This window comes from Ambystoma mexicanum, chromosome 7p (genome assembly GCF_040938575.1).
Source record: "Ambystoma mexicanum isolate Mex_15411 chromosome 7p, UKY_AmexF1_1, whole genome shotgun sequence".
Classification (NCBI taxonomy): domain Eukaryota; kingdom Metazoa; phylum Chordata; class Amphibia; order Caudata; family Ambystomatidae; genus Ambystoma; species Ambystoma mexicanum.
In genome coordinates this window covers 522,393,381-522,421,073 of record NC_090939.1, presented here as the reverse complement: position 1 = coordinate 522,421,073, position 27,693 = coordinate 522,393,381, and the positions used below count along the sequence as shown (strand labels likewise).

Below are 27,693 nucleotides of genomic sequence, written 5' to 3'. Positions count from 1 at the left end.
TACTAAAATGTTATTAAAGGGTTTGTAGCAGTTAGGAATTCTTTTGTGTTGAAATTAATCACTGGTTATGTGTTGAAATTAATCAATTTTCAGATTTAAAATATTCCAAAAGATGTTCATTCTTATCCTAAATTTCCTTCATAGGATCTGTAGTTATACACGTGCAAGTATTAGAATCATTCATTTGTCTTGAATCCTGTGCTTTAGACATGGCAAGTCTAACTACCAAGAAACCAGTTTTGTCTGCTGATTTAAAAGTCATTCTAGTCTCTGTACTCAAATCTCTTATGAAGATTAAAATAAGAATATCCTTTTCTGCCAAAATCAATTTTTACTGCAGTGAGTATTTCTTAGTAGTGATAGTCAATGGTATGCATATCTGCAGTGAGAACAAAAGGGCGACAGTGTTTTAGCTACTCATAGCGTTATTCATCTTTCACCAGTTCTTGAAGAGGCAGTAACTGACGAACACATGTTTTTCTAAGTCCCTCTTTGTACACATTTTAAGAGCTCCAGTTTAGTCAAGAATGAGGTTGAAGAAAATGTGGGTACATACCTAAGTCCATTATTCAGTAAAGGTCTCTGCTTTTCCATAAATGCCCTTGAGGACAAGTTGCACATAATCTCTAGATTGATCGTTGTCATGTTTGAATCTGTTCATGCTTTTCCTATTCTCCTTCCCTTCCTATTCTCCTTCCCTTTATTCTCCTTTTCTGGTTTTCCGTCAAAAAAAGAGAATGTTGTCTCCACAGGGAACTGACACCAGCCCTCGGCTCTGATGGTTGTCCTTCTGTGGTACTTAATTTTATATTTATTCATAGCTGTTTTATAAGGTGCCAACCTCTAACAGAGCCACTGTGTAGTGCTCAAGAGAAAGGAGTGGAAAAGGAAGTGGAGAAGAAGGGGGCGTCAGAACCTTCAAAGACATGGAATATTCTGGCTCAGTTAAGTGCCAGAGATGGGGGAAGGTTTAAAGTGCAGTGCAGTCAAATAAGGAACATGACAAGTGCAGAAAAGTTAAAAAGTACTGCAATCAACATGATACATAGGCAACTGCCCCTTACAGATGACTAGAGTAAAAGTGTCCATGCACTGAGCCCTCTTCAGGAGCATGTGTTGTCAGATAATGTTCCCTTATAAACCTTATATTGCTTCCATCAAAGGCTGTACTTAATGCTTATGTAGAACTGACTGGATCTAAGCATGTTTTATCAGTATTTCTTTATATTGGTGGACGTATGTCCCACTTAAATCTACTCCAGCTCTTGTCAGTACTTAATCATAATACCATTGATTTTATCTGACGCTGCTCTTGATATTTGTTTTAGTAACTCTGCTTCAATTGCAATCATTTCTTGTGTAAAATATTTTAAAGTCTCCAATAATTCTTGGATTGTTAATAAGATTAGGCCAAAGAACATTTGTTTGAACTATTTTGCCACTTCTTTAGAAAATCCTTATTTTCTTTGTACAGTGTTGGTAACAAGTGTATGGTTAGGGTGTGTTGCGTTTTATAATAACGAGCCATGATCGCATGTATCATTTCCATTGATTTCTTTTCTTATGTGAATTTCCACCTGTTTTATGTTCACTGCTTGGCCTTCCAAAGATCTGGATGAGGTGTAGGGATGTAACGATATGACGGTATACCGTTAAAGATACTGTGAACCACTTAATTGAACAATAATAACCGTCACATTGTTTATGCCGGTATACCGTTTATACCGTTAAGTGTGCTTTTCAATCTGATTTGGAAAGGCTGCAGTAAGCAAGTGCTGCATAGTCTTGGTCTTGCACTGTTGGATGTGCAGTCTGCCAAGTAGTTTCAGTTGGAGCAGTTTTTAATGCCATTCCATAAACCACATGTGCCTGACATAAAATCAATGTTAGCAATAGGAAGAATAAATACAGTGCCAAGAAGGAAAAGGGTTTACTTAGGGATTGCGGCTTTGGGGATTATATATTTATAATGGATAATGTTTGCTAAACATATGACAATGGGGGATTTCCCTGGTTCCATCATTGAATTTACATATAATAAGTCACACTGCGAAATTCACTCATCTCTCTGGGTATTCCCTGCTGCCTTACCAAAGGGTAACATGTCCGTGATTACTGAACACCTTTTGGCCCGCAAGTAAACTAAAGGCAGTAACGTAAAGAAAGAGTGTGTGTGCATGTGTGTGTATGCGCACAAGGGTATACGACCATCAGCCTCCATTAATCTGTGGCATGCAGGTTATCAAGATGGCAACATGTTCATATTCACCAGTAGCCAGTGGGGGAGCTAAAAGCCTAAATGACCACTTAAGAAAAGCTATTCAGTTTGCTTTGCCAGTCGCAGCAGGGATCCTGCCCCACTCCTCCTCTCCACACCATGGACGTCATTTAGGGGTCGCCAGAGTTTGCAACTGCGACCTCTGAGATCTCCTTTGCGACCTCTGTGGTCTCCCTTGCAACCTCTAAAAAAGAAAAAAAAGAAAATTGTAATGCAAGCTCCTGGGCTGTGGCCAGCACCATGTGGCTCTTTACTTCGGGAGGGGGGCTGGCTTTCTTGTTCAGGCCCCTTAAAAAAAAGAAGAAAAATAATAACAGGAGTGCCACAAGTCTAACACTTTCAGCACTGACCCTAAATAAGTAAGAATAGGAATACCAAATAATGTGTCTTTCTGGAATTCTATACAATAATTGCTAGACTCATTAAAGGTTTATTTCAGGCACACTTCAAGGGGTCAGTCACTGATTTAGTCTGTTCCTAAACGCCTCAACTCAGCCTTTCATCCTTCTGAGGTTGATAAATGAGTACCAACACAGGTTGGGTGATATTGTATGTATATTTTTTCTATATAAAGCGCTTAAGCGTAAATGGTATATAATAACACATTTATCATTTGGTCATGGACGTCTGCTTGCATTCACAGTAATATGGGCCTATACACACTGATCTTAATGATACATATGGCGATCCATTCTTGTATGAAATGTACATCACATTATAGTGATATTGTAACCATATTTTTCGTAGTGTACAGTGCTATGTGATGCCACTTCCTGTTTTGTCAACAGGTGAAAGGTCGTGTTCCAGCACTTCCCGCGATATCACTTGGTAGTGGGGTCAAAGGACATCACTTCCTGTCAAGGGTCGTCTGATGTCACTTCCGCTTCCCCTGGAATTTTTGTGAAATGACGTCCCTGCTCCACACGTGTGTTTGGGGGAAGCAAGGGGTGGCATTTCAGTGGAAAGTTTGTTGAAAAGCCCAATTCTGGCCTTGGGTGCCTGGTTTTGTTTTTGATGATAAATCTGACAATTTAAGACCTTTTTAGAAAATATTTGTTAAGATTAGTTAACTCCACCTGCTATACCGCGATAACCATGATATACCGTCATTTGGCTAGAAGGTTATCATACCGTCATAAAACTAATACCGTGACACCCCTAATGAGGTGGTTTCTTTAATAGGACTTAAGCTATGGTCTGCCTCTTGGGGTGTAAAGGCTGGTGTTTCTGCCTTTATGTCAGGAATGTTGTCAGCATAGGGCATTCTGTTATTATGTGACACTAACATGTCTGTCAAATGAATTGAATGGAGGAATTTGAAGGTGGACATGGCTAGTTTTGCAATTCACCATTAATTTTCTAAATGTGCCAATGCCACACCAAAGACAATGTAACAACTGGAAGTAAGGCTCAACAACACTTTGTAAAACACGGTTGTCACTCTCTCGCAAGCAGGCAATGTTCATTACAATAGCACCATAAACCTTATGAACTTCCATACTCATTGATTCAGTCATTCTTGTCACTTTTATATGAGACATCACAAGCGGTCTCTCTATGCATTTCTGGATGTGTTCTGTCTTCAGGAGGGTATACTTCTACAATATAGACTCAAAATAATATTCACTGTGGATCCAAACTTATAAACATGTCTAAAACAAATATATAAAAATAATACATACATTATCTCCTGTGGCCATTCATAATCCATTCACTTCACCACAATGATTCCATGTCAAAACAGGTCAACATTGAGAAAGTGAGCCTTTCTGCTATTTTAATCTGTAGAGGAGCAGGTAGACGGTTTCTTGCCAGTTCCCACCCCCTCACCACCATCACATTGCAACAGTCGAATAAGAGCCATCAATGGGGTCCCCTGCATCGTTCCTATACTGCATCGAGTGTATGAGACACGTTATGTACTCAGATTGCCAGACAGAATGTACTCTCACACTGAAAGAGTTGCAATGTACCTGTCAGACATTAAATAAAAATAAAAAAATAAAAAATAATACATCAATGAATATCATTGATGGACGTTAAAGTGAAACTATATGAAAATACTAAGTAACAATGTAACTGAAGCACTACGACTAACAGGAACTTAAAGCTAAAGTAATCATGGATCTAAAGAAGATGAAGTAACTTACTGACCCATAACTGTAAATATGCAGTAACGCAAGGTAGAAAGAAAACGTGTAGAAGCTTGCTATAGAGGAATATATAACGTAGCAAGTACGGCCATATTAGGAAAATGGATGCTGTCTCACGTTGAATTTAACTAAACTACCTCAGACACAGGCCGAGGCTGTAAGAATCAGGAGAAGCCGGAAAACAGTTTCGTACACAGAGCTGTCAATGAGTCAAGGTTGGCCCAAAGCGAAGATGCTATTTTTAAAGGATAAGCACAAAGCTCTGAATGTGGGACATTCTTCTTAGATGGAAGAAGAGGAAAAGATCTGTGAGAGCCAAACTGCTGGTCAATTAAAAGTGTATAAAGTTCCTATGAGATAGAGTGAGCAAGTCTCTAGAGACCAAGCGGAGTAACAGCACCCTGAATAATTAAATAAATCAAATAGCAGTAAATGAAAGACTGAAATGCACAAATTGGTGTTGTTTTCACATGTGACTCTGAAGTAAAAAACAAAGGCTATTCATTAGAGCGTTAAGCTAAGGTAGCGGTGAGCTCACACTTCCTTGAATGTTCCAGGACAATGAGCAGCAGCAAGAACAACTACAAAAGACTTTGGCTGATAGCCTACCGATGAAAGATGATGGACTAATTTAGAAAATGGGGAGTAGACTGATGGGATTCAAACACCTAGGTTTCAGTTCATGTATCTGCTGCTAAGGAGCCAAAAGTCCAAGGTTGGGGTAGTATGCCAACTAATCAGTGGGGATGGGGGACAACCTAACATACAATGTTGCAGGAACCAATCCACTGATGTTTTTCTGCTATAATCAGTACTATATGTGTTTAGAGGTAGTTCAAGGTGTGCCCTACAGACAAGGGGTAGCCAATGATGTGCTCATCCTTATATGTTCTATGAATAGATATGTTCCCTTCACCAATCCCTTCCCTCGATAGGTTTTGTATTTTGCCACATAGAATGATGTCATAGATGACACATATTGGGGTATAAGACATATATGTAATCAAACTGCTGCGTGAGTGTACATGCATCAGTTTGATGTTTGTCAGATCTCCCTACTTAATTGAATTGATAATTAAAGTTGTATTTTGTCATGTTTCTTGAGTCTGTCCGGTTCTTTGGTTTGATATGATATGATAGGTTATTTATAACGTGCTTAATACCCAGAGGTTTCTAAGCATGGACCCAGGGATTGAACCTGCAGTGCTCTGTGCTGTCTTGCTTCAAAGGCAAGCATGTTGCCCCTGAGCTATCCTCCCGAGACTGAGACCATTACTGTAATTCAATCTAGCACAAAAGGCATTTCAAGGTGCTACAGCACAAATCAATTGTACAGGAAGATCAAATGCACATATCAATATCTCTTTCCATCCTTCCATCCCTATCTAACATCATAAGTTCTTTCTTTGCTACTAGCATCACCATAGTGGTATGTTATGATATGGTACAACACTTAGCACTTAAGCGCAAACATTCACCTCACATAGGTGTTAATAATTTGGCACAGCTCATGTGCAATCACGCCCCTAGCAGCTTTTAGAGTTCTTGGTGGACAGGGGCTATAAACTGATCCTGAAGGACAATGCTTTGCCATCACCTCCAATATATGTACTTGATCGATTGGAGTAGATGATGTAAACGGATCTCCGACCAATGGCAGATCCGAGATCAAATCCATATGATCCAAGAGCGAGGGCTCCAAGTCTAGCTTCTGAAGTTCTTCTTGGATTGTGTTAATTTTATCCATAAAGAAAACGCCTTGCTAATGGCCACTGGATCACACAGTTCTCCTAAGACTTAACAAATGTCCTCGGCTACATTCAGACTTGTAAATGCTCGATCCACATAATAGCTCTGCTTGGCCCTCCTAATCAGCTTTCTGACTTACCACTCATCAGGTCAGAGTGAAACCACAAATCTAGTTTACTGTTTCTTCCATTCCTGGCTAGTAAAAGTGTCCTAGTGCCTTGTTTGCTGTCTTGGCCATTCAAACCTGACGAACCAACGGAATGTGTAAGTCAAGTAATTGTAACAGGAAACACATGTGGTAGGTTAGAGCACACAACTGCACTTCCATCACAGGTCTTCACTTTCTCTATCAGATTGAGACTTTGTCACAACAATCCCTAGTTCGGCATCTGCCAAGTAATTGCACTAGACGCATTCAACTCCTAAACCAAAAATGCCATTACATTCCAGTGTCACCTCAGCCAAAGGATGCTGCTGGCATTCCACTTAACCCCTGAAGTAAATAGGGATTCACCATGCAGACTGAAGGGGTCTTCTAGCCTTGTCTAGCTAGACAATGTATCCGTGAATGGAGCTACTCAGACTCTACCATGATGGTCCTATTGTGGATACCTTTGCTAACTGGCTGAGACTAAAGTCAGAATTTCTGGAACAGCCTTTAATTCAGAAAGAAAGGCCAATGCTTTCACAGCCACCACTGTTCCAACTGGGTGTCACCCACCGTGAAGCCCAGAGTAGTGCTGGTAATTTGTGGTGTATTCCCCTCAGAGGCATTAATCCGCCCACCCTCCCCCTTCTTGTGTGTCATGCCAGAACAATCCCAGCATCACCTGGGTCTCTGGAAAATGTACTCTTTCCCACTACTAGAATTTACATATTTCCTAATCTAGGCCTGGCCTGTGATAACATCAACCATCTCATTTATCGTGTAATCCCATCTAAATTAGACCGTTTCTACCTGAAAATCACTGTTTCAACACTGTGTGTGCTATTGTGGATTCACGCATAGATTATTGTAATGCTTTGTATTCCAGCATTCCTGAATCTTGTCTCCATTTTTTACAAGTATTACAAAATACTGCAGCACCGATTGTTCCTAATACATCAAGGAATGCCCACATCTCCCCAGTCTGAAGAAATTACATTGGCTACCAATAAGGAACAGGATAGCGTCCAAACTCTTAACTTTAAACCATTAAGCCCTTTTTGGGGAGTATCTTAAGTACATCAAAGATCCATCGAAGTGGTATGGCTCCTCACAGGTCCCTAAGAGCAGCCTCTGGCTACACCAATACCATCAATTGTTTTATACTCTTTAAGGCTATGGGCAAGTCTGGTTCGTTTAACGGAGCCAAACTCTGGAATGCCCTCACTACTCAAACAATCTAATAACTCCAGAAAAAAAACTTGACACACCCTTTTAATGTCGCCGTTCTCTGTGTTGATTTTTGTTGCCTCAGTACACACGCTTAGAAACCAATTGTTTGTAGCACCTCTCCCCTCCAATACAATATAATCTCATGTTGCTGATTATGTCGCCTTTCTGAAAGTTCCACTTTGATTTAACACCTTGGAACCCTGCTCCAGTCTTGGCTGAATGACTGGTAATGGTTTCTTTTGCAATCTTCTGATGACAGATCTAAAATCTGACTGCCAACTTCCTATGCATTTTAGTACCCGGCAAGGGACAATCAGATTGTTTCAATCAATCTAATTGACACTCGCCGGGTCTTTACTCGGCCGGGAAAGACTTACCGGCAGCAACAGATCCGAACTCTGTGTCCATCAGTGTTCTTCTGTTTGCTTTCTCAGGCCGGCATGGAACGGGAGAAGGGACTACGTTGCCCTGATCCATGGCGCCCATGTTTTCTTTTTCACATATCTTTTCAATGGCCGCCATGGAAAGGGAGAAGGAGCTATGTATAGTCCCTCCTCCCCCAACCCCAGCAGCCATTTTTTCGAGAAACAAATGCTATTAGTACCCCGGTACGATGTCCCAGGGTACTAATAGGAATACAATTCTGAGAGGGGGGCATTACCAGACTGCCCCCCTCCCAGGGTTCTATTGCTTCCTTATCTTGATTTCCATTAAGATTATTAAAACTGTAACTAAAGCAATAACTATGTTCATCTGTTTGAAATTCAACAGTGCATCGCGCGTGTCAACTTTAATACTTTTAAATCCAGCAGCCAAACATTTAAATGCCAGGCTAATCCAGATCACCTATGTGTGTTGCTTTTAACAGTGTCCCTCATTCTGCTGGGTTACCGATTGAGGTTTTTAGTTAAATTATGGGTAAAACTATATAAGCACAGGTGCTTTAGGTGCTAGTTTGTAAATTGTATTTTGCAAAAGTTGTAATGAAATGTGTTCAGTTGTATTGTTTTAACAAAATGTAGAAGATTTGAGTCATATTTTGAAGCATTGTGTTGATATTGTAATCGATGTATAGATGCATGATTAATTCAACAAAAAAGTTGAAAGAAGTTGTTTAAAACATTATACATTATGACTCCACTGAGCAAGGGACCATCCCTCATGTCTTCAAATCAGCCTCGATGAAACCTCTCCTTCAAACAAATTAACGGTCAAAAGAAATGAACAAGCAAATTATTGTCCAAACTCCAACACACGTTTCATCACCAAAATCCTAGAGAAATTTATATACAAACAGCTACAGGAATATTTAAAAAACAACAGCTTCCTTCACAAGTCACAACATGGAATCAGGTCAACAAGAGGAACAGAATCCACGCTGTGTGCAACATGGGACATCCTAAAGAAAAGCACAAATTCTAACTTACTCAGTTCACATATCCTACTGGACAATCTGACAACCTTCAACACCATCAGTCATGAGATCCTACTAGAAATATTAGAAGATATTGGACTAATGGGAAACGCTCTTTGCTGGATCACCTCAAATACAAATCGATAAAGAATGAAGCCAACACTTATGTTGGCTCACACGTCACATCCTCCCAACTTGGCAATTGCAGAGTACCCTTAGGATCCGGATCTGCGTGATTTTTTCCTTCATTTGGCAGTGGGCTCGGGGGGACAACCCCGCAGCCCCAAGTCCAACCCCACCAAAACACCTAAACACACACCACGAAAACTTGGGACTTTTGGTAGTCCAAACTTTTCATGGTGTTTGTTTTAGGTCTTTTGGTGTGGTCGGACTTTTGTAGTCGGTCAAATCGTACAATACCAAGGATCCTGACTCTCACCTCTTCTCTTCAACATATACATGACCCCACTACTCAGGCTTTTTAACAACTCAGATCTCACATGCTTCAAATGTGCAGATAACATGCAAATTGTTTATAAACTCACAAATGAATGAACAATAAACACAGTGGACTTGAGTACATGCATTGCCCCTGTTGACTCTTGGATGACTGTGAAGACTTGAGCTTGACCTAACCAAAACAGAGTCCGTGATCTGTGGCAGAACACCACCACACCCCCTAGCCAGACGTAATGGGATTTTGCCCATTGCTGACTTCAAGTGTGAAGAACCTAAGAAGCACAGCAATCTTACACTAGAACCACCGGCTAAAGGCATCATAAGACACTGTTTCTTCCAACTCAATTATATCGTATGCATCAAGCCTTGCCTGTCCTTCATGGACAGGACCATGGACATGTTGCACTGATACTATCAATGCTACACCAGCAGCCTTTTCCTTGAACTCCCAGTATATCTACTCAATAGACTGAAATGAGACCAAAATGCATCAGCCAGATTTTTCCCAAGGCTGAAAAGATATGAACACATCACCCACCACACCACACACTCAACTGGCTCACTGTCAAAATGAGGATTCACTTCAGAAGTCTAAGCATTGCTCACCGTGCCTCCATAGCAAGGGCCCTATATCCATACTTCTACCCAGCAATGATGCACTAATAGCAGTGCCATGCTTCAACCAGAAGGGGCATGGAGAATCTTTGATCTTCCTCCCAGACAACAAAAAACTTTGAAACGTCATGCCCAAGCACTGGAGCACAGGAGAAGACCACGTGACTTTCAGGGAGTAACTAAAAACCTGGCTACTCAACTAAGAGCAGAATGAAATCAGCACCAGTCTACTCATTTAATGCCGGCATGAGACCAGCACCGAAACCTTAACCAACCATACCCCTATCCACGACAATATAATCTCAATGGATGGCGCTCCCTGATTGTTTATGAACATTCCAGGAACTTATGCACAAAGTAAGACTATTGAAAAAATGAACAGATACAAATTGCACACCAGAGAACCAAAGAGACTTGAACACATATTACCATAAACTATAAACAAAGGGCCTCATTATGAGTTTGGAGGTGTGACCAAAAACAGTGGTAATGTAGTGGTAACTCTGTTGCCACTGCCTTACCGCCACATTACCACTTCGCCAAACTATGAGTTTGGAGGTAAGGTGGAGGAAAAACATACACCAAATGCTGGAGGTCATTCCACCACCCTACTGCCAAAACATGTCAAGTTCCACAGAATTACCAGTAGCAGAATTACCGCCAGTCGTAATTCCATCAAAATCCCCATTGAGTCTTATGGATTCCATATTTGGGGACTAACACTGCCATACCACCACTTGTAATCCAGCGGTAATTCCACCCAAGTGGCAGTAACGGTAAATCCGTTTCATAGTATCTCAGCATATTTGCCGCTGAGATACCACCAAACTTGTAATGAGGCCCAAAGGATCCCAATAATCTCCCCAGAAGTCACCATTCACTTCAATCTCAAATGTCGCCCTACTTCTTAACCAATATACATGTATTCCTCATTTGTCTACCCCGTCTGCTCCCCAACTTAGTGATGCCCCTCTAAAACGCATGATCACCTTACACTAAACACACACACAAAGCCTCCAAACATGTTTATCACAGGCCTATCATTTACCACATCAACATTGATCAAGCTATTACTAAGCTTGCCTCTTCAGCCCTATCACACACACACCCACATCAACATCTAGCCAAGGCCCAAAGCCCTTTAAATGAACATATTTTGAGTTCTCCTCTTTGGATAAATTATTACCAAGTGTCAACGCAAAACCCATAACAGCACTCAGGTACTTACAACAGGCAACCATCAACACCACACCACACCACACCTTTCGCACCTGCCCCACTATCCCACTAGCAACCGCCCATGTTGCAGATCCACTTGGATATTCCTCAATTCCTCAAGTTGTGGATGATGCAGAAGATGCTTGTAAAATGCTGGTCAGATTTTGTTAAAATGTCACAATTTTCAATTTTCATCACACAGATACATGAGGAATACATTTTTAAAAAAAGAAGAAAAAGAAACAAAAATGCATGTAATCCACCAGCCTAGGCCTGAAACAAAATCTTGAAGCGTCTAGAGAGGACAATGGACCCCCAAATGAAAGCTGCAACAGAATAGTAAGGTCCCATAATGAGCAAGGCATTGTGCAAGTGTGAAAAAACTCCTTAGAACATGTGAAGATGGTTCAAATAAAATCCTTGTTCCAGTAGACTGTCTGGTGCCAGCTTATTGGGACGAAGCAACCCCAAATAGTAGGTGCCGTGTAGAGCAACCTGCCTAAGATGTGTACAGGAAAATACAGTTCTAGGGAACTGTTTCTGTGTATTGGGGATGCAAACTTGCCACCTTCTCCAAGATCTTCAGTTGCCCCTTTATCCAGTACGTTTTTTAAGCCAACAAAGCATCGCAGGCTGGAAATCTAAGACCCACCCTTATAAAAGAAAAAGTAAAAACCACAGGCCCCAGTATCCAATGTGCCACTGGCTGGATTGAATACAAGAAATCCTGATGAACACATTTCAGAATGAACAACAGTTTCCTCTGTCTTTCCTCTTCAACACCTGCTGTGCTTATCCAAATCCAAGGGCCTAAATCCCAAAGAATGGCACTAGAGTAAAACAGGAGATTGCTGCAAGTATCCAAGGTAGCACCTGCAAAATTATACCGGATTGATCAAGCCTAAAATGCCCCGAGGTGCATGCAGCATCTCCGAGATGCCCTCTAGCAAATCTCTGTGAATTGCATGTGCATGCAAGCATGCTAAGCTCGAGCATGTCAAAGATGCTCCAGGCATATCCAGATTTGTTCGAGGTTTCAGTTTTGCAAATCAGATATAAGGCAGCCAGGGACGTCATTTGGGGGTCGCCATGGGGTTGCAACTACGACCTCTGAGGTGTCCCCTACTACCCCTGTGGTCTCCCTAGCTACCCCTAAAAAAAAGAACAATGTATTTTTTTTTTTTACATTGAAGCATGTGGGCTGTGGCATGTGCCATGTGTCTCTTTGTTTCTGGGTAGCTGGAATTTATGTTGCGGCCTCTAAAAAAACAAGGGGTTCCAAAAGTATAAAACTTTCAGCAGTGACCCTAAATAAGAAATAATAGGAATAACAAAACATGTGCCTTTTTGGAATTGTATACAATAATTGCTAGACTCTTTAAATGATGTCACTGGGGTGGGGTCAAATGACATCACTTCCTGTGATGTCATCAGAGGTCAAGGGCCATGTGATGTCACTTCCGCTACCCCTGGCATTTTGGTTAAATGACGTCCCTGAAGGCAGCCAATGCAAACTCAAGATGTTCAGAAGAATCTTCTGGTTTGCTCCAGCACGTAGCTTTACGAATCAACCCTCAAGACTGGGTCACCTTAACACCCATTCCAATGGCACAGCATGCATTATAATGGCAGTCATTCATGGTTCACTGGGCATCAGTTAACGGGCACAAAAAGTGACCTTTGTTAGTATATAAAGCTAAGCAGTCACCTTTACTGGAATATCTACGGCGTGAATACATATCTTCATCGTCTTCTACTGCATAATATCCCGATCCTAAAACACAAACAAAAAGAAAAACTGCAAATAGGCGGAAACCAGATAGCAATATGCAAGAGGAATTTTTATTGTGTGCAAAAGTCATGCAAGTGACATGAAATGTGAATGAAACTATCATCCCTAGGCGGTGCACAGAGAGAGGCCAAGCTTCCGGTGGACACCACCCATCATGCCAGCATGCCGGATTTCAAAGCAGACAGCATTTTCTTTTAAACAATGTATCGCATTTGTTTAAAAAGAAGATTTAAAAGCACATTAGATTTCGAAAGCGAACCATGATCACTTTTTTAATAATTGCGCAAAGGCGGCATAGAGAGAGACGTACGCAGTGTGAAGGGCTCTTTAGGACATCCGACCAGTGCACCATTGCATGGTGACCGCCTTTTGAATGGTGGTGCAACCCCCATTCAAATGGAGGTATCTGGAAGCTAGCGGCAGTGCAAATCTTTCCCTCCACAGCAGGTTTTAAGCAGGCATAATGAGCAAGCAGGGCTGGCCTTAGAGCAGGGCAGCACAGACGACCCCGCCCGGCGCACCACTACCCACCCCCCCACCACGCCAGCTCAGGACAGTCTTTTAAGGCCTCCCATGGGCAGGCATTGTGGCAAAAGGCGCAGCAGGCACCCTATTCAAATTAATACTCTCAGGAGCAGGGCGCATTTAATAACAATAGGGTGCTGAAGCATCAGTGCCTAATGAAAAATATGCGGCCAATAAGGCCGGCCCTGTGAGTAAGTACTTCATGTCCCGTCAATGGATTGCCTCACTGTCATAAAGTCGTCACGTACCAGATCCACCATCGGCTCTACAGCGGGGGCATGGCACTCTCTGATTTTGTCAATCAATGTGTTGCCCTATTTTTGCAGCTTAGAAATGGGGAGAAAAAGGACACATTGCCTTCTCCTAATACCTTCAGTGGGAGATACCCCTGACATCCGTACACTCCCCTGCCTTCTGAGCATGCATGGGCAGCGTTGAGTGCTGTGTAGCCTTTTCAACGCACTACTGCTCTGTATGCATGGAATGTTTTGAATGCAGTTCTCGGTCCAATCGATTCCATCAACCCTCTCCATGACAACAATTGGAAAACTGGTGGCTCTTCCACCAGCCAACCAATCAAGTAAGCATCACGCATGCGCACTCAGTGAAAGCCTCATTAGCCTCACCAGCCAAGTGCAATAAAACCGATCTGCAGTACTAACTCAACCATCTCATAATATGGACCTTTGCGAAGAATTATCATAATATTGTGAATGAGAAGGTATAACACATGAGTTAAGTGTTGGTTGCATGTCGCTAAACTGCAAAGTTGAATTGGCAAAGTGTATACATGCCATAGCATAACATACCATTGCATTTTAGCTTGTACTTGGACAAAAACATGTAAGACACTTTGGCTGTTTAAAACAAATTCACATTTACTGCAGTTCAAGTTAGTTCCATTTTTCAGAAAGTTATTGCGCTTCCTCGTCGACAAAGGTGTTTGAAGCTGAGCTACAAACCTTTGGAGTGATATTCGAGTTTAGAAACAAAACATAGTGAGACGTAATTATATATATCAGAACACAGACAGCAATTTGTAGGACTGAATTCATCAGAACTGCTTTCAACCTAAGAGGGGGTAGCACAGATAATTACGTTGATTAATGGATACACAACCTGAAGGTCACAAGCTCGAATCTCAGCAGGTTCTCGTAGCCAAGTTCAATAAATTGGGAACCATTGAGCAGGAAAATAAATGCACCCCTTATCACTGGCCAGAGAAGATATAGTTCATGAAGTGGGTGAAAGATCTGGGGAACACCACCAATTCCGCACCTGCCGAACATGAGTCCAAAACTAGATGTAACTGCATTGGTTCTGACCTAATCATCAGAAGAAATCACACTCACACGCTCCATCTCATCCTCAACGTGTGGTCTAACCAAACGCTGCAAGGCCAATGCCTGTACCAGAAATGCACAACGCGGGTGCCCTTCTCAATAGTCAACCATTCAATTGAATACAGTGGCTAATAACGTGCTCTGCCACCTCTTCTTGCATATGTGCACCCTCACCAACACCTGCCACCAAAATTGCGCTCATTCTTATAAAGTTTGATTTCCAAGCAGAGTATGGGCTCTCAAAGTTGAACGGTCATAGCCTAGAATGTGGCTGCCCTTCTGTTCCTTAGATATAGATGGTGAAAACCCTATATCAGACTGGCTTTCAATTCTTTTCCTTAGCAGCTAGTAATGGAATGCACTCACTTGACAAGTCCATAAGGCCCTGTCCATAAGGCCCTGTCCAAGTCCATAACACCCTGGCATACCACTCCAAAGTCAACCAACCCTATCAGCTTGGAACCAGCAATCGGTCCCTCTAAATCTCTGATCCACCTACCAGTCAAGTGCGAAAAGATTTGGAGGAACCACCATCCAGATAAAGGACTCCTCTCTCTGAAACACTCTCAGTCTTTATCAAAGAAGTTAAGCGGTTTCCCTAAAATTTGTGAAAGTCATGAAGATACATCTCTCTTGCACTAATATGGCCCTGATTAACTTCATCCTCTGCAGTAACTGCACATCAGTTTTTCTGGACCTACATTTCTCTGAACATCTGAATGTTAGACGTCCCAAAGTGGCATTCTTCCACTGCCCACCCTGGAATATACAATAGATTCTTAGACCTAAAATATTTTCTGCACATTTACTCTTACACTAATATACTAGAAAAAGGTGCTAATCCATTCATGTTTGCAGTTTAGGCAAGTGACATCTAAGGATCTACTATCCAGGTTGATAGCTCATGTGTTAAGTAATTCTTAGAGTAAAAAATGCAGCCTCCTTGTCAACTGAACTGAAAGTCTGCGCCACTGAAAAAAGCGTTACCCTTTTTATCACACTCTTTGCGGGGACCAGTCATCGCCAAAGTGTTCTCTGGCACTCTTGATTATTGTAATGACTCCCTTTTGACCCAGCCCAAATATCTTATTGAGAGACTCCGAATCCTTCAAAATTCTGCAGCTCGTCTAGTTGCTGACCTGCCAAAATATGCTCAAGCATCCCCGATCTAGGCCCAGCTTCACTGGCTTCCTGTCGATAGTAGGATCAAATTCAAGGCTCTATGTTTGACTCATCGAGCCCTGCATAAACAGGGTGCTCTTTTTCTTCAAGAGAAGATTATCCCCTATGTTCCTACTAGAAACCTCTGCTCTGCTAACCTTAGCTGTCTGGTCATCCCCAGGTTTAAAAAGAAGTTGGTTGGCGGCAGAGCTTTCTCTATCGCCTCTCCTTCCCTCAGGAACACTCTTGCCCCGGTACTGAGGTTGACTGAAGATCATGGTAAAATGCTGGAATTACTTAAAACATTCCTCTTTCCCATGTAAATGTCTCTTCCTCACCTAGTCCTATCTGAAGGTTTTCCGGTTAAGCGCCAGCATACCCCCTGGTGGCAGTGCGCTCTACAACCAAACAAATCAATCAATCAATCAATTGCATCAGGACTGGAGCCATCCTGCACTTCACCAGTTGGAATACTGCAGCACGGATAACTCAGCCCTTCATCCTTTCAAGGTCGATAAACTGAGTATCATTACATTGAGTGACAACACCAGTTATTACAGGGCTTATAAGTGGGAGGAATCTAGCAAATAGCCCTCTACACAGATAAATACATTACATAATCCTAAAAAAGAAGGCAGTGTCCCCGTTACCTGTACCCTCAAAACACTCAGATGACCCCAAAATATAAAATAGCATGCTGAACTTTACAAAACCCTAAAATAAAACAAATAGGGTGTGCTACATGTCATATAGTCATTATAAAATGCAAAATCATCTTTCTGATTACTCTGGACCTTCCTACTGCATTACCATCGTAGCTTATGAGAATTTCTGGAAAGTCCTAAGCCAGATTTGGGTTTTAGTCAGCCATCAGCTTGTTTGACTGCTTTTTGTGAGAGAGGGCTGTGCCACCCAATGAGGTATAGCATACCCTTCACCATTGTAGCCTAAACAGTTCCCGGGGGTTGGCACCCATGCCTCTACTGATGTTCATTTGTGTTAGACCCTCACCTAACAAACATCATGTTCCAGTCAGGCATTGGTTTCTACCATTATTCAGATGACCACTCTGAGGTTCTCTTTGGTGACTGTATCATCAACACCAACTAGCTTCACAGTACGTGGTGTAAAGATTAGGTTGCTGATTTTGAAAGCTGGGTTCTGTGTATTTCGCATTTTGTGAATCTGATTCAGTCACTTTATCTGACTGTAACTCAGTTCCCACACCAGTTGAAACTGGGAGTGTCCAAAATGAGATTGCACATTAGCATCAAGCAACAAAATGTGTCCTTACAATTGAAGTCTATTCTGCTCAGCTCAGCTTGCAAGTGCCTAGAGATGACTTATTTTGCACTATTATACTATGTATTCAGTCACATCTTTATGAAGCCTAAATCCTGGGTGAAACCTAAATGTTATGTTATCTTACTTTGCATTTATATAGCGCCTTATGTACCATTGGTATGGTCTGAAGGCGCTGGTAGGTTGAACGCCCTCGGGAATCGAAGTTCAAGTCAGTAGAGAGAGTAGAGAGAGTCAAAGGTGCTTGTGAGCACCTGATATGTGTGCAGCTGGTGTGGCATTCGTGCAATAGCTGCTTCATAGCGGTAGGTGTGGTGTTTGAGAAATCAGGGGTATGCGTTCGTTCTGGCAGGTTTTATCCAGACTAGTTCTGGCTGCGTTAGGCCTGAGGAGAACGCCTGGCTGGGGGGTGTGAAACCAGCAGTGATTAGTTAGAGTGATGTGGAGTATGAGGCAGATGTTGGTATGAGAACAGCTATACCGAATGGTGTCATAGTATCTCTGTGTTCTAGTTGAATGGTGATGTAAAGAGGAGAGTAAGCATGGTGATGTGATAAGATGGTTTACATGCTCTTTCAAACGTTAGATGCATTCCAAATCATTCATGTATGTCGCACAATTCTATGCACTCCGAAACCATTCGTCGCACTCCGAAACCGTTCCACACACTCGGATCTGTCCATGCACTCGGATCATTTCCGTGAATTCTAAGTTGTTTTATGCAAATGAATGAGCCTGTCCAATACTTCTTGCAGGATGAATACACAGCCTTGGAAATCTTTATCTTTATTACAAATCCCCTTGATGGGATTCTTCTCGATGATCAGTTTGAACGTAAGACCTTTCCCTGCTTCTTTCACAAGTAACCAGTATTTCCTTCAGTACACAATACGATGAAAAAAAATCCATTCCTTCCCATCTAAAGACCACCTCACCTTGTGCTCCGGTGTACGTAAGTGCTAAGATTGACTCCAAAAACGTCCTCTCCAACTGAGTTTGAAAGAAGCTTATTAATGGCTGCAACTACTGAAGAACTCAGCCATGACTCTGCAAGGGCTAACAACATATCTTCTGCTAGCTATCGCAATCCTCAGGCAATGTCATAGGCTCCTTCTTAAAGCCAGAGGCAATTTCAAACCTCACTAACCCACAGGGCAATTAATGGAAAAGCACCTGTGTATCCGGGCTCTTATGTTATGTTATTTGGCATTTGTATAGCACCTACTGCCATTGGTATGGCATCAAAGTGCTATGAGGATGAACGCCGTTTGGAAGAGCACAGTCTGAGTTGAAATGTTGTGGGAGGAGTGGTAAAAGGCATGTGGGCATTTCAAGCCTGACCCAAGATATGTAGGGAATGGCTAGGTCCCTAACAGCAGCTCGTATTATCAGTTGCGGGACAGGTGCTGTATCAAATTGTCAAGAGAGTCAAGGTATGTGAACAACTGGACCACATTTTTCATAGAACTCAGCTGTATTCTATGGGTGGTTGCCCTCGTGCCGAGGGTGATGTTTGTTTAGTGTAGGATGTAGTCAAATTGGGCACATGCCATAAATGCAAGGCTACGTGTAATGCAGTCTAAGTCAGGGGCCCTAGTGAGGATCAATCCAGGCATGGCAAAATGCAGACAGAGGCATGATTGAGACAGCAATCTAGAATGGCAAAACCAGGCCAGCAAAGGGCAGGTGTGGCAAATAAAAACAGTGGCAAGTTTGAAACAGCAATGTAAAATGGGGAACCTAGGCCTGCAAAATGCAAGTGTGTCAAATACAAAACAGAGGCAAGATTGAAACAGCAATATAAAATGGGGAACATAGGCCTGCGAAATGCAAGATGTCAATTACAAACAGTGGCAAGATTGAAACAGCAATGTAAAATGGGGAACGTAGGCCCAAAAAATGCAAGTGTGGCAAATACAAACAGTGGCAAGATTGAAACAGCAATGTTAAAGGGGGAACCTAGGCCTGCAAAAATGCATGTGTGACAAATACAAACAGTGGCAAGACTCAATGGAGACGTCCTTTACCTGGAAGTAGTTGTAGAAGAATAGCTTGGAGTTGGTCAGAGCTGGGGCATCAGGGCAATCAGGCAAACAGGGAAGGTAGGCACCCTAAGGAAGCCACCTTAGCCTATACCCTTTACCGGCTGCCTGGGCAAGGCTGCCCTCGGAGGGGTGGTTTTCAATTGTGGGTCACGTGACCCAACATTCATCCTCCAATCAGTGGTGGGTGGGCAGGGAGGAGGGATTGCTGTGGTCTGGACGGGGTGTGAGCTGGGCAAATTATGAGAAATTATCTTATGGGAAACTAAGCCTGAGAGTACCCAAAACAAGGTTCTTTCTTTTAAAACTGTTCTAGAAAAACTGCCCTCTGCTAATGCATTTACAGCAATATACTTGGTTGATCAGAGTTCCTGTGCTTAGAACTTCAATAGCTGCAGATATTAGTGCTCCTCAAATTCCTTATGCATGTCAATTTTGCTCAAATCAGCCACCTCCAACCTAAAAGTACTTTGGGTCTCTAGTTCATCTTTTGGGGCAAATTCAAATGATTTATTTAAATGTTTTGGACTTCCGAATCTGCACTCAACTACCTGTTAGAATTCACACCTCACCTCTCCCACTAACGCCCCTGTAGTGAAGGTGTGCGTGCCAGGATCGCATCAGTGCTCATATACCCAACATTGCGACGAGACGGAGGTAGTGAGGGTGAGAAGCAATAGAGGTCACCGCACTCATGGGGGCATGGAGAGCTCAAGGAGAACAAGAAGAAGCTGCAGGATCTGCTCAGGACACCCTTCACAGGAGAAGTTTGCTTACTTTATAAAACTTGATTTAAGGATACTCCCAGTGTGAAGGACTTCATTTGAACATCTTAACTTGGTGAATGAGCATGAAGGACTTAATTTGACCAAAACCACATAGTGATTATGACGTTTTGGATAGTGAATGGACCAGATAATGAGGAAAGAGAAAAGCACAACCATGGCACGAGGGACCGTGCCACCACCACCACCATTTATGCCTTCACTGCATGCACAACAGTTCCCTGGGTCCAGTGGAAACAAAACTTAGAAATGCTGACATTACTATTGATCTCCTAATCCAGAATCCAACGAAGGCTAAAACTAAGTTCTTCCAGCGCGACTGGATTGATTTGGGTGAGAAATGCAGAGAATATAATGACTTTGCAACACGACCGTTTAGTCATAATAACTATAGGGAGCCTGAAATATACTTGATAAAATCTCCCTCTCGAGAACATAGACTAAACTTCATGCGGATCAGATTTAACCTCTGCCTCACCTGGCAATTCATGGTCAAACGTAAAATGATAACCAAGGAAGACGGTAAATGTAGATTCTGTGGATGTAAGAACGAGGCAGAATCCCTAAAACATTTATTGGTGACATGTGTTAAGCTGATATCGTTAAGATTGCGACTGTTAAAAACTGCATTTGGGGAATTTGGCGATATGTCATTAGAGTTACTTTGGCAACTCATTTTCTGGGGGCAAGTTGCCACTTACAGAATAGGCGCGATTGCATTTTTGAAGGCTCTACATTTAGAATCCCCCCAAACTCCGATTATATCGTGAATTATTTCAATTATCTATCAGTAGGTTATAGGACATTGACAATATTTGAATTTTACACCCCAAAGTGATATATAAAGTCTAGGGAATACATGACCTGACCTATTTTCGATACAAATTATTGTCATAAAGCTACACCCAACAGCATCTTGCCATTGTTGTGAATACTTATGCTAAGGTTTAATACATCTGTTAGCCTTTGTACACATTTTTGACTATGTTGCATGTTCGATATCTCTAGTATGACTTGAAATCGTGGTGCTATTTTGAGTGTTGAATTTTCATAGAGATGTAAAATAGGTTTACAGCTTAAATGTTTTTAATCTTTTTTTCTTTTTTTAAGCAAGATGATTGTGAATTGTATTATAATGGAATAAGTAAGAAGAAGTTGGAAAAAGTTGTTTTATGTAAATGTTGAAAAGTTGGCTTATCTCAGCTGTAACAACAGAATAAAAAAAAAAGAAATGTGCATCAAGGCTCTAGGGGCAGACCAAGAATCAGTGGGCAGGTAAGCAGTCCTATTAATACATTCCCTGGAAAGAGAGGGCAAGAGGGAATTCAACACTATACCCCCAAAAAAGAAATAGACTGTTTGCAGATTTACAATATATACAATATATATGAGGCAGCCCTTCTGAGGGAGGATGCCTGCCATGGATCGCCTGTACCAGCACCTATTGTGGAGCCACAGAACCCCAAAGACCGGAAAGCACCCTTTAAGAACAAGATGGAGACTGGGCTATTTTAAAAGTAGGAATAGAACATGTCCTTGCAACTGGAACAATGAGATTGCCAGACTGCATTTAACAAAAGCTGTGCATGAGGAAAGCATTCTAACATCTTATGAAAACTTTCCCTCTACGGAAGTAAGGAAGAAAAGAACCCGAGCAGCCCAGTTTAGGGAATATCATCTAAATCCCTCTGAATAATATAAGTATAATGTTCCCCACTACCGGGCAAAGGAAAACAAATCCAGCTAGCTCTGCCAAGAAAAGACAAATGCGAGAATACATTTCATCGGTCTCCCCCTCTGCCAAGGGAAGTAGAAGAAACACTGCCACCCTTTGAATTTATCAGGCATTGTGCTTTCTCCCAGACCAGTGTTGCGTGAGATAGAATGCATCTATTTCAACTCGGAATCCCCCAGTGGAAGGAATAAATGTATCTAACAGTTGCTCAGGATTACCAGAGGGTTCCTGTGATAACAAAACACACAGTGGACACAAAGATGCTCCCAGAAAGCTACAGGCAGCATCAAAGATCAGTTAAGTTAGGAGAAGGAGAACACACACATAACTGAGGCCTGTATGAAATCTAAAATACAATGTTGGCTGGTCTCTTTTTAGATTCAGGCCAGCCCACTTAACTCCAACTTGACCAGTATCACATTGTCCAATTAGGAAACAGCACCAGCCCCTGAACACAGGTGACACTGTTCCCTTGAAGTCTTACCCAGAGGAGGGGCAGTTCCCATATAGGGGAGGTCGGCAACTGACAGCCAGTCCTGGCAAGAACCTGGAGGGAGTTATAGCCTGCAAGGCCTGGCACAGAGAGGGTCCACCGCTGAATGTGAAGGTGAAGCACTGGAGAGCGGAAGCTCTGGTGAGAAGTAAGCTTTGAAAAACATGGGAAATTACAGAGAAATTTGTGGTGAGAGCGAGAGTGTCTAGAAGGGAAGAGTTCCAGCTTGGTGAGATAAACAAGGAGTACCATTTGGAAACAAGAGAACATACCAGGCAGTGAGAGCAGTGGAGAAACCTCTTAGAGAAGACTAAGGAGGCAACAGATGGAAAGGAATCCACCACAGAGGTTTGGTGGTACTTTATCATCCTGGAACCATTATGCTAGCACATGGGGTATTTCCATTGAGAAGCATTCAGATATATTAATGTTTGGTTAAGCACCTTTGCAAATAAAACACTGAAACATATCTTAAATTGTCAGTCCTTATTTCTGCTGGTACAAGGGATGAGGTCGTGAGACAACCGTCCACATGGGGTCCTCGCCAGCATGCCAACACAGACTAAGTGCACAGAAACCTAGTGTTAAGTTGAAAGAACACTTGCATAGATGAAAAGGTTGGTGCAAAGCAAAGATTCCAATGTGGAGCAAACCATGGCAATAGCAAACAGTGTTGAGAAGACAGCAAGACAGCAAGACAAATATCTGTCCGATAAAATCTGCAAACACCAACCCTCGCGTACCACCAGATCGGCCCACTCTCACAGCTTTGTGGTTCCAAGGTTCAGCCTAAAATCTGCTGGAGGAGCCAGTTTCCCAGTCCAAGCTGCCAAACAATGGAATTCCATACCCATTCCCCTCACACAAGAACCTTCCTTCCTCACTTTTAAAGCTAAAATAAAAGACTGGTTCAGTAACAAACGCATACTTTAAGATGTTACTACCACTTCTTGCTGAACCATCGTCTATCTGACCTCAGTTTAGTTAAGTTGCTGTAAAATTGCTTCTTTCTCACTAACCCATCTGTAACCAGAGTCCCTCTCTGCCGCTATACTTGCATGTCAATGTATACTGTCAATGTATATTGCCTCACCTTGTATGTAACTCCTAAGTCTCTCAAGCGCCCAGTTGCCTTCGGGTTCGATGCGCGATATAAATAATAAACAAATACAAATACAAATGTTGTAGCCAAAACATACATAAAACAGGAACCAGATTAACAAGAAATCAACACAATAACTGTAAACCCTGAACACCAAAGGAAAACCTGGTGCAGGTCAGGGAAACAAGAAAACAAGATAAAGAATGTTAGAGCTGCAGAAGCAGGCACCACCTAGCCAACGACCCTAGTTTCACAGCAAAAGACACTAAATTTGAATATACATTTCACCAAAGTTAGCAAGACTAGAAGTGCACAAATGGATACCCAGAGAGAGAGAAAGAGTGACCTTACCAAAAGAACAACAGAAGAGTCATTGTCTGCAATAGCAACGAAAAAGTACCATCAGAGAGGACAAATCCCATGTGTCAAATACAGAGTAAATGAAATGTGCATGTTAGGAAAGATGTTCCTTTTCCAGCTTTCCCTCCACGGACATCAAGGGAAACCCCCAACGTGTTGCTATTGTTTGATTCCTGCACTGACCTTTGGAGGTAAGTAAAGAGTTTTTACTTTACTTACCTTGCTTAGCCCATCAGTTTGGTGGGCCCTGGTCAGTCCCTAAGGCTACCAGTGCAGGGGAACTCTGGATACCTTTGTAAGTTTCCTTGCTGTTTCTAAGGTGCATACATAACCTTAAAGTGAAATGCGGCTGGGGCTCTTTGTATCCTTCTTTCTTTTAGTAAAATATGTATTACTTTAATGATGTGTCAAAGATGGCCGACAAACAGTGAAGGTTTTTCATTTTTCACCATGCACTTCTGTATTGTAACACATCATGCCTTTTGAGTACTTTATACTCAAAATGGCTATTCCACATGTTTTTCGCCCCCTGTCCTTTGGCCATCTTGTCATTTGGCCTTCTCGTTGTCCTCTCAGGTCAGGAAACGGCATTCACGCAAAGCTCTTTCATGAGCAAAGCCTCGCCTTTCTCTGGCACAGTGGCAGTGAGAACATATGGCTGGTTGTGGGGACTGTTACTGTCTGGTCTCCACCCACACTCTGGCCAGGGGTATGTCTGTTGCTGGACAGATGTGGTGCAAGAGACCATGATTGGACAACCCTTGCCAGTTCAATGGTGCAGATCCTTTCCATTGGTGGGCTTGGGGCAACACTCGCTCAAAGTTAAGATAAAAGGATAAGCCCTGTGGACAATCTTCAGATCATTGCTTCACCTTCATTCTTAGAAAGGAAGTGATGTAGTCATGGTGCTTGGGCCAGGAACGCGATAGTGCTTCCATGCATGGCAATACAAGGGGACAGTGCTAGCATGTACGTGAAGCAAGGCAGAGCCCATCGTGCATGGGGCATGGACACACATATTGGGAGAGCTGAATAAGATAAACAGGTAGCTGCTGCGTCCGCTGAGCCCTCCTTTACCATGAGCAGTTTGCTTATGTTAAGATGATCCGGGAAGTCCCAAATTACACAGAGGTTCTGGAGCCAGTTCAACCCGGACTCAATAGCGGAAATAGACAAAGTGCAAGGCAAAACCCAGCTTTATTTTCATTAAAAAAAAGCAGGGACAGCATAAAAGCAATGAATTATTGGCGCTCTCGCTGGTTACATAAAAAACAATGGTTTATATATTCAACATTTGTCATAACTGACATCATACTGTAATCCTAGCTATCTAAAACCTACGGGGAATGAGGACTGGCTAACAGTGGGGATTACATATACATTCTATAGGGGTTACATTTCTAATTGGGTAACGCTTGTCTGGTGGCTCCTCCGGAGACCACCTCTAAAATGATAAAAGTAGAAAGACATATTTTCTACAATATGTTATTGGCTGGCACCATACTTCATGGGCGGTGGAACATTGGAGATTTTCATTGGTTGGCTTGTTACTACAACTATGGACAACCGAGAGAAGTCCACAGGCTGCTTTCCTTTCAATTAAAGAATATACCATCCCTCATTTCTAGGCCCTGAGCCTGGGTGATCTCTATTTGTACTTGGCCTTCTTTGGCATCTCGTATCTGGCTATATATGTAAGGAGTAAAGCAGATGTCTTAACTGTGTTTGTTGCTAATGAGTAGACAGTGTTCTTCAATTATAGGTCATATGTGATGGGACCGTGTTTGAAATAATTGCACTCTTCATTTATAGGGAGTTTAGCTAATATTAATGCACTTGTTATCTTTTCTATTTCCACTGGGGACACTCTTGAGTTATTCTTCATGGAGTCTTTTGGTTTATAGTTGACCTGCACCTGCCTTACAAGGTGCAGGTTGTACTCTTATAAAGGTTTAAATAATCTGGGAGTATCCTCCTTGCGTCCTGGGAATTGATATATTGTGCTTTCACTGCAACGTTCTGACCCCCAACCCCTTAATTCACTGTAACCTTGGCTATGGTTGCCAGCGCCTTCATGTGCTGTGCACAGATCTGTATTTTTGTGATTTTTGCATTTTGAGTTCTCGTGAAGCCTCTAGACCATTTGTTTAATTAGGAGCATGTTGTTGCTTAAGGTGGCTGCCCATTACTGTTGTGTTTCTGTTAGTGAGCTATATTTGCATGTATTTCATGTTTATACATTGCTGTTAGTATTTTTTATGTGTTATGGATGCTATGTTAATATTCTGCTTGTATAAGTTCATATGTTACCTACTGTCTGCATTCTTCATGTTGAGAGCACTTTTGCTTAGTGTCTAATACACACATGCATTGTCACAATGTTAGTTTGGTGACTCGTGCCATCTTTAGCTTAGATCGTGTCCATCTCCTGCTGTACCTGCCTGGTGTAAGTGCAGAATGGTTGTCTTAGTGAGTAACATTTCTCACCTGTGTGGTATTGGGCTGGGGAAGTAGCAGAAGCTATGGATGCCACATTCATCTGCCTCTCAACACTTATTTAATAAAACTTGATTTTAGAGAACGAATCCCACAATTTAGTTGTACCCCTTACCTCCCAACAAAGCTTTGAAGACAGGAAGTAAACGTCAATAACTTTGTAGAAAAATAATGTCAAAGACAGGCCTAAGAAAGTTTCTACTATTGAAGGGCCATCATTCTGGGGTCCCTTTTGCAAATCCTGGCACCACCTTGGCCACCACTTGATGTGAGGTTGCAGAAGCAGTGTCAGGGAATGGAAGCAAACACAGCTCTCGAGATCACTGCTTACTTTGCAGGCCTGCCTGGATCTAGCGCTACCTGTCTTTTTGGTTTTTGGCACAAATTTCAGCACCATATGTAGCAAATTCTTGTCCACATAAATCGAAAGAAAAAGAAAAGGGCGTTGGAAACCAGACTATCTGGTTGTCATGGCAACAATGATGGCATGAAAGAGAAAAGTCACGATTTGTTAATGTAAGTGGCCTTCTGCCATTTCAATTAATGCAGAGGGTTTTGCATGAATTGGGCCAATGCTAAATCGTCTTTCAGATCATGTGCTTTCATTCTTTTTAATTGCACAGTGACTCCTCCTTTGCTCCTGCTCGGACCTGTGTGTGCCTTCAGCTCCTCTATCCTCAGCACAGCTCACCAGCATAGATCCGCGTGCTCCCTGTGACTTTGTCTTCTAACATTCCCTCTCCCCCATACGTCCCTATTCTGTGGCCATAACTGTTTTGCCGCCTCCTTCAGAGCGCCCCTTCCCGAGAGTGCTTTCGATATGAGCCCTACCTGCTCAGCATACTGTCCCAAGATACTTTTTTACACAAATACAAAGCTTACATGATCGTGATCGTGACCCTCACACTCTTGTTAAATTTCCACAAATGTTTTGGTCTCTTTCTAAAGGTATTCAGGCTTGCTTTGAGCAAGCAAGTCAAAATTCCCTTAGAAAGAGAAGATATATACACGTAAAAATACAATAATGGAGATGAACATTTGCTTCTCCAGTATGAGGACAGCTGCTAAGGAAAGTGAGGGAAGCGGGTAAGGGAGGCAGGGCACCAGGTAGGGACACTCTGCTCTTGGGAGTCCTACACCACCACACACCTCCACACCACCACTCCATACCACCCATTACACCACCACACCCCTACATCTCCAGACCGCCAACAATTACACCTTCACCACACCATCACCTCCACACCCCTACACCTCCATACCCCTGCACCTCTGCACGAATGAACATCCACA

The 27,693-nt window shown here is 42.3% G+C and overlaps 1 protein-coding gene across 2 annotated transcripts in view; it reads right to left on the bottom strand.

The window, feature by feature from the left end:
* SRPX (sushi repeat containing protein X-linked) overlaps positions 1-27,693 on the bottom strand; it is a 482,285-nt gene that overhangs the window by 259,525 nt on the left and 195,067 nt on the right. Inside the window, exon 2 of one of the 2 annotated variants that reach the window (XM_069636553.1) lies at positions 12,973-13,038. The exons of the other annotated variant lie outside the window; for it this stretch is intronic. Within the exon in view, the coding sequence (XP_069492654.1) occupies positions 12,973-13,038 (66 nt within the window). The remainder of the gene's footprint in view (positions 1-12,972; positions 13,039-27,693) is intronic. 2 annotated transcript variants of the gene reach the window in all.